The sequence below is a fragment of the Mobula birostris genome, chromosome 4 (genome assembly GCF_030028105.1).
Source record: "Mobula birostris isolate sMobBir1 chromosome 4, sMobBir1.hap1, whole genome shotgun sequence".
Classification (NCBI taxonomy): Eukaryota; Metazoa; Chordata; class Chondrichthyes; order Myliobatiformes; family Myliobatidae; genus Mobula; species Mobula birostris.
Genome location: NC_092373.1, coordinates 81,329,551 through 81,337,915, shown reverse-complemented (window position 1 = coordinate 81,337,915; position 8,365 = coordinate 81,329,551). Strand labels below are relative to the sequence as shown.

Genomic DNA, 8,365 nt, shown 5'->3' with positions numbered 1-8,365 from the left:
CAGCAGCTATACTTCATCAAGAGGATGAAGAGATAGAAGACATAAGATATTAGGCACAAGACCAAAATTAGGCAATATTGGCCCATCAATCTGCTCTGCCATTCCATCATGCTGATTTATTATCCCTCTCAATCCCATTCTCCCGTCTTCTTCCTCTTACCATTGATGTGCTTACTAATCAAGAACATATCAACCTCTGATTTAAATGTACCCAACGACTTGGCCTCCACAGCTGTCTGTGGCAATGAATTACAGATTCACTACAGTCTGGCTAATGTAATTCCTCCTCATCTCTATTCTAAAGGAAAGTCCTTCTATTCGGAGGCTGTGCCCTCTCCCACTATTGGAAATATCCTTTCCAAGTCCACACTATCTAGACCTTTCAATATTCAATAAGTTTCAAAGAAATCCCCCTCATTCTTCTAAATTCCAGTGAGAACCTCCTCTTGACCCTCTCCAAAGGCAGCACATACGTTCTTAAATAAGGAGCCCCAAACTGCTCGCAATGCTGCAAGTGTGGTCTGACCAATGCATTATAAAGCATTACATCCTTGCTTGTATATTTTAATCCTCTTTAAATAAATGCTAACATTACATTTGCCTTCCTTCTCACAGTATGTTTCCAATACACATTACTTAAAAGTGTGGTGATGAAAAATTAACAATATTCCATGTCACAAATTGTTTTAAAAATCACAATTCTAATTTCTTTTTCTCCATGATAACAGAGTAATAATGTGGGTGCATCTCAATTAAATATGCTACATTGCATATTATACAATTTCCTTCCCCACACTGTTCCTAGATTGTGAAGTTTAAATGACTGCTTTTAAGTACATCCTTTGAAGTACATGATGCCCTCTGAACCCTTTCCAATATATAGCACTTTAAAAGTGTGGTGTTGAAAAATGAGCAATCTTCCATTTCACAGGTTGTGTAAAACTCACAATTACAGTTTCTTGTACTCAATAACTCTGAATTAACAAAATATACAAGCTGTTGTATCATTTCATTATACTGAAGTGGAAACAGTGAGCAGTTTCAAGTTCCTGGATGTCAATATCTCTGAGGATCTTTCCTGGACCTAGCATATTGATGCAGCTACAAAGAAGGCAAGACAGCAGCAATATTTCATGAGGGTTTTGAGATTTAGTATGTCTCCAAAAACATTCTAACTGGCTGCATCACTGTCTGGTATGGGGGAGGGGGGTGCTCTTGCACAGGATCGATGCAAGCTGCAGAGTTGTAAACTTAGTCAGCTCCATCATGAGCACTAGTCTCTGTAGTATCCAGGACATTTGCAAGGAGCGATGCCTCGGAAAGGACCCGCCATCATTAAGGACCCCCATTACCCAGGTCATGTCTTGTTCTCCTTGGTACCATCAGGAAGGAGATACAGAAGCGTGAATGCACACATTCAACGATTCAGGAACAGCTTCTTCCCCTCTACCATTTGATTTGTGAATGGACATTGAAAACACGAACACTACCTCACTACTTACTTTTTATTTCTATTTTGCACCAGTTATTTAATTTAACAATTTAACATATATACTTGAACTGTAATTCAGTTTTTCTTCTCTACTATTATGTATTGTATTGTACTGCTGCCGCAAAGACACCAAGTTTCACAGCATATACTGGTGATATTAAACCTGATTATGATTCTGATTTTAAGTCCTTTGACAGCTCCACATCAGTGCTGGTATTGTAAATCAAGGGACAAGCTCAAGGCACTCTCAGCCAGTAACTAAAAATAATAAAGAAAGCAAAAACCTAAAACACTACCAAAAGAACTGAAGTAAGGTGTATGTTTTTCAACGTCTCTGGAGAGCAGAAGTCTTAGAGGTCTTTTCGTGATTTTTTTTTAAGAAGACAAATATATGGGTTAATGTAGGTATAAAGTAAGTAAAATTTTATTAGAGAACATCAGATGATCTAGGTATGAGAAGGGATAATTAGTATAAATCCTCTTCAAATGATACTTAGGCCAAGCAACACACAAAGCTGGAGGAACTCAGCAGGCCAGGCAGCATATATGGAAAAGAGTATGATCAATGTTTTGGGCTGAGACCCTTCATCAGGACTGGAAAAAAAAGATGAGTCAGAGTAAGAAAGTGGGTGGAGGTGAGGAAGAACCACAAGGCGATAGGTGAAACCGGGAGGGGGCATGGGGGATGAGTGAAGTCAGAAGCTGGGAAGTTGATTGATGAAAGAGATACTGGGCTGGAGAAGGAGGAAGCTGATTGGGTGAAGACAGAAGGCCATGAAAGAAAGAAAAGGGGGAGGAGCACCAGAGGGAAGTGATAAGCTGGTAAGAAGGTGAGGGGGAAATGGGAATGGGGAATGGTGAAGGGTGGGGGGCACTACTAGAAGTTTGAGAAATCAATGTTCATGCCATCAGGTTGGAAGCTACCCAGATGGAATACAAGCTGTTACTCCTCCAACCTGAGTGTGGCCTCATCGTAACAGTTGAGGAGGTCAAGGACTGACATGTTGGAAAGGGAATGGGGAGTGGAATTAAAATGGGGGGCGACTGGGAGAGCTCACTTTTTTCTGGTGGATGGAGGTAGGTGCTCGGCGAAGCAGTCTCCCAATCTGCGTCAGGTCTCATGGTAAACAGGAGGCCACACCAGGAGCACGAGATACAGTAGGTGAAGCATTGCCTCACCTGGATACTTAAATCAATTTGTACTTAAGCAAACTTCATATTGATGGCAGAAAAGTTGAGAGAAATATATTTAAAGTTCAGCAGTTGGTCTGCAGATGCTGAAAATCCAAAGCAACACTCAAAATGCTAGAGAAAATCAGCAGGTCTGGCAGCATCTATGGAAATGAATAAACAGTCAATGTTTCAGGCCAAAACACTTCTTCAGGACTGGAAAGGAATAGTGTAGCTTTCCATATAATTTTGAAAGCATCTGTTTTAGATATTTCAAAGTAACAGTTGGAGTTTGAACCATAGTGAAAGTTTACCTATCTCCAATTCCCACTGTTCAAATTTAAGGAACAAAATCCAATATGTTGAAAATGTAGAAGAGTGAATTTGATTTATATTTTACACATTACAGATAACAGTCTTGCAACTACATAAAATATTGAGAAGACTTTTTCAAAACAAAAATTCAGAATCATAAATATCCCAAAGTTCACATTTTGGCTATAGAATGCAAAAGTTCAAAAGCAAAATAAAATCATGCAACATTTAAACATTGGTATTTATTAATGACTTGAACATTCTTAACCTTAAAAAAAATTCTACATTATAGCACTGACTGTGACTGGAAAGATTCTTCCGAAGCAACAGTGAGACCCAAAAAACATTAGAGCCAGGTCAATTTTTGGTATGTTTCAGGCCACTCATAAGCACTTCAATTGCCTGGATGTTGGACACTTCATTTGAAGTATCTTAGTTTTTAATTATCTCAATAAAACAGTCACTTCCTGTGGACACAAGGTTACTGCTAAATACTACTAACCACACTAGCTTCCTTCAGTACAAGTAAAGACCAACTGTCCATTCTGATCCAAAAGATATCTCAAGTCAATTTATTTGAGCAACTTAGAAATTCAGCTTTGAATAAGAACCACAAATTGCTCACAGCAGTGAAAGGAAAGTACCACTCCCTCTGGAATACCAGACTATTCTCCCAGTTTTCATTTTAATTGTTATACTATAGACCCTGTCAACACATCATTCAGAAGCTAATGCAGGCTAAATTCTGATACATAGTTGTCCAGTAATGTGCTATCTTCTCAAAGTTTCAGGCTCTTGTATTCATTTTCCAACTTGCAAATCTCTTCCCTTTTCAGTGTAGGAAAACAATCCCAACAGAAAAAGCAGAGTGCAAATAATATCAAAATAAAAATGAATGATTAATCTAAGTGACAGTCAACATCATACTATGTAATTAAGGAATGGTTCAGTTAACGCTTTCCATCAGGGCAGATATTGAAAATTTACAGTTCAGCTTCAGAAATATCCACATTTCACTGAAACACTTAATAATGGAAATGCATTTGAAACAATATCATACCTCGAGGCCAAAGTGAATAGTTCATGTTCTATTACTGAAATGGAATTCAAAGAAAGCAAACTTCATACTTTGACCGAAACAATGGGAAAAGAGTAAAATCCAACTGGCTCAGATTTGTACACAAGCTTCAGGTAATATTCTCACAGTTAAACATGAGAAGAATTTCCTTCCATAAAGTGTGCTACCAAACCAGTGATATACCAGTTTTGGACATAATCTATATCAGTAATGACACAAACAATTGCATTCTTGCAAATCTCTTCAAGAATAAATAAAGAATTCTGTACTAATCTTCCTCCCTGTTATACTGCAATTAAGTGGGGTGAACAAAAAAGAAAATCTAGAAATCACAGAACAGTAATGTACATGCATCATAGGAACTGCGACTTGTGCTATGAAATGCACTTTGAATTATTTATGGAGACAGTAATCTGGCTGTTGATTATACTGAAAGGATACAATAGTAAATTTGTACATGCTGAAAACTGGCATTGTGAAAATTAGGTTTGAATTGCATAAGTTGAAGGTTTCCAATGTATGCTTGACAGTACAGCAACTTTCGGGTCTGCAAGGTATTCTTGATGGTGGAGGCGTAAACAACAAATATACATTATCAATAAGTTCTAGTGTGCAAATATTCTAAATCTATACATCAGACAGTGAGCTGCATTTAACACCTTTCAAAGCAGAACTGTTTTCTAGAGTAAAAAATACCAAACAATATAAAATACCTATTCCTCAACCAAGCATCCCATTTGCATCGCAGTTTTGCATTATGTTATCTGGAACACTCAAAACACTGATGTATTTAACATCACAACTGAAGCTTCTGAGTATCATGCTCAAAGCATAACTTGTAGAATAGAATATATTAACTTCAAACAAAAAATCATCTTGGTCTGGTGGTCATTCAATAGAGAGTATCACACCATATGTATGACAAAAATACATAGGGCAGGTAAGCGAAACAGAATGTAAGCAGCTGTATTTGCGTGTGTGTGTGTGTGTGTGTGTGTGTGTGTGTGTGTGTGAGAGAGAGTGAGTGAGCGAGCAGGGGAGGGGGAAGAGAGAGAGGAGGAGAGTGGGGAGGGGGAGAGGGTAGAGGGTAGAGGGAAAGAAAAAAAGACAGATAGATGCTGTAAATGAGTTTTAGGCCTCATCAACATTGCACTGACTAATGGAGATAAGTTAAATCCAGGAATCTGGAAATCAATACTTCTAAAGATTTTAAGATTTGATTATTGGGAACTCAGGTTATCCCTATAGTTCTTGGCTTTCCTATACTTCATTGACAAATGTGCAGAAACAGTCAAATTTTGCATGATTTTCTTTGTCCCTGAGGTGAATACCTATACATTCTCTAATGATGCTTGCAACCCCATTGCTTTACCTGTCCACAGAACCGAACCCCAATTATGATACACCTTATATTTAAAAAAGAACAAAACTAATTGTACATTCTCATTCCAATCTTGGAGCTTTGCCATATTTGAGAAGATTTCATGTAGGAATAAAAGAACAACTCCTTGAACAGAGTTAAACTGGTCTCATGTTCACATCTCAGAGCTCAGAATGTGGGACATGATCTGCAAAATGAAAGAGAATCCATTAAGTTAGAGCTCACACAAAAAAAAAATCAAGGAAATATCCAACATTGCCTGCTTCCACAATGACTCTCTTTTATCACCGTTGCAATCCTAACCTAGGCTCTCATCATAACTAATTTCCTAGGAACTTTCCTTGTAACACTGAATTTCCTTTATTTTTATATAGTTACAAAATTACAGGACATGCAATTTGTATTATTTTGCTGCAGGCAGCCATCAGTAAATGTATTACACTTCTAGACATATAACAAATGTTTAAACAAGAAATCTAACCATTATAGACTATGTCCATTTTTCATATTTTAAAAATTTTCGTTATTTATTAATCCAAAAAACAAATCACAATACTGAACATTCAATAAGGAACATGCAAACTTTGATGAGAATTCTTGATATTAGTATTTTTATCAGTTTTTTTCCCAAGTTGCATAGAGAGCAATATTCAATCATTCACATGCACTCACTTGCTTTACACATTCATACTTCAACTGCTTACTTGCTCAGTCATATCCGTTGAGAATTGCAACAGTCTACTAAAGTGCATTTAACCAAATGTTAATGAAGGTGCTATGACTCCTTGTGATGAGTCCGTAATACACCTCTTAACCATAAAATTTGACTCAAAACCAGTCAGATGCTGCCCAGCCTGCTGAGTTCCTCCAGCATTTTGTGTTTGTTGTTGCTTGGACTTCCAGCATCTGCAAATTTTCTCCTATTTCTGATTCCATGATTTGCCTTTAATGCTTATTTTAGTGAAAAATATATTTTGAAACCTGCTTAATCATGAATATTTACTTTTGAGCGTAAAGCTCATAAACTATCAATGCAGTCATTTTAATTTCTTTCTAGCATGCCCTTAAATTAAAAGAAATCTCAAATATACAATGATGTTGCCAGCCTCACCTTTCGTACTGGAACGAGTTCGTCCATTCAACTTCTCCTCTTGCAACAGCCTCTGGAATTGTTTAAGTTCTTGATCATAGTCCTGCCATTCAGGGACAATTCGCATAGCTGCTTCCAATTTGGGCTCTTTAGTCATAGGGTTATTGCACTGGAAATGTCAAATTAAATGCTGGTTATTAGAATTTTACAGACAGTGATGGTCAAGACCCACAAATATAATAAGGACTTTAATATTTGGTTCATGAAACTCATTTAATGCGAGATGCAGCAGGAAAACTCAGTGAGTCAACACTGACCTTCAAACACAGATTTTTTTAAAAACCATTCCTACCCTTACCCATTACCATCAATTCCTTCCCATATTTTTCCACTTACTGCATACTGAGGACAATTTACAGTGGTCAATTAATCTACCATCTTTTTGAGATATGGGAGGAATCCAGACCTCCTGGGGGAAATCGACAGTCGCAGAGAGAATATGCAATGGATGAACCTAGGTCACTGGCACTTTTAGGCAGCAGTTTGACTAGTTGCACCACTATACTTTCAATTTGTTCAACATTGTTTAGAAGGGTGGAAACAACCTCAAAATGGGTATCATGGACAATCTGACACATTAGATCAAACATTTTCACTTTATAGAGATCTATTCTTGGTCGACAAAATACTCAATCCATTTCAGACTGTAAACCCCTTTCAATGTCCAGAGTTCATGGGATCAGGTGCTGTGCTTTGTGCAACAGGAACAGCTGCTATAAAGGTCACAAAAAAGCATGCTTTTAGTTAATAATCAGCTCAAATAGCTAGTCTCCATCTAAGAGTGCAACTGTTAAATACTTCCATTATTAAAAACTTCAGTTAGATCTGCACAATGTCAAGAATCTTTTAAAAGCCAAAAAAAAAAACCACTGGTTCCCTTAGTCGTTTCTGGCAATTAGGAACATTTGAAGTGGCATCAATTAGCCCTCTCTTCAGTGTCCATATTTCCCAATAGTGATGGGGCCTACAAGAGAATAGAGTATTCAGTCATCAAGGTGTGACCAGACTGAGGGTTCGTACAAAGAGAATAGTTTATTTTGTTTTGCATCGTTTTTTTTTCCAGACAATGTACCCAGACCCTTTTCACTTTTACAACAGCCTTATAAGGGTTCATTCTCTATAATTTCTTCCATTGAAAAGCTGAGAGCACGTATAGTGCATCATATTACTCTTGTCTCTAATGGAAAGAAACTTGCCAAAAACAAACCCATTTTCTGTTATATCTGGATCTCACTGAAACACCAGAATGAATTATGATGTTTCGGCGAGCAGCAGACATTCTAAGAGCGTACTTACCAAATCAATAGTTTTAGCTTTCTTCTTAGATGCTTCATCACACCACGTCTCACACCACAGCCAATGTTGTGGAAGGGATTTAATAGGCACTTGATGAATCATGTTGTTAGGCAAATCCTGTAAAACACATTTAGCAGTTAAACTAAGGAAGTAATTTTAATCATTTTTTGTTTACCATGGATTTTAATACCTTTTCATCAATAAGTACCATGAATTACTATTACCTCAATTTAATGTTGTTTACATTACAAATAAATCTGCTGCTACCCATACAAAGTTGCATTGTGTGACTGTCGGTACATTAGTCATCACACCAAATCATACTGTCTTCAGTTAACCTTTGAAATTTCCAACTTAGATTCAATTTATACAGCATTTTTGACAACTGTCAAAAGCCTTTCACCGCCAATTTCAAAATACAAGCACTTTTTCAAAAAATTCAGGAAATATAGCAGCTCACAAATAACTTGTGCTCAGCATGCC

General features: G+C 37.2%; 1 protein-coding gene across 2 annotated transcripts in view; it reads right to left on the bottom strand.

Annotated features, from left to right (window-relative positions):
- Positions 1 to 3,033: 3,033 nt before the first annotated feature.
- Positions 3,034 to 8,365, bottom strand: part of uggt1 (UDP-glucose glycoprotein glucosyltransferase 1) — a 171,472-nt gene continuing 166,140 nt past the window's right edge. For both annotated transcript variants that reach the window (XM_072255645.1, XM_072255646.1), the window contains 3 exons: positions 7,883 to 7,999; positions 6,548 to 6,695; positions 3,034 to 5,623 (listed from right to left, as the gene is read on the bottom strand). In XM_072255645.1, coding sequence (XP_072111746.1) covers positions 5,598 to 5,623; positions 6,548 to 6,695; positions 7,883 to 7,999 — 291 coding nt within the window. In that variant the 3' untranslated portion in view covers positions 3,034 to 5,597. The remainder of the gene's footprint in view (positions 5,624 to 6,547; positions 6,696 to 7,882; positions 8,000 to 8,365) is intronic.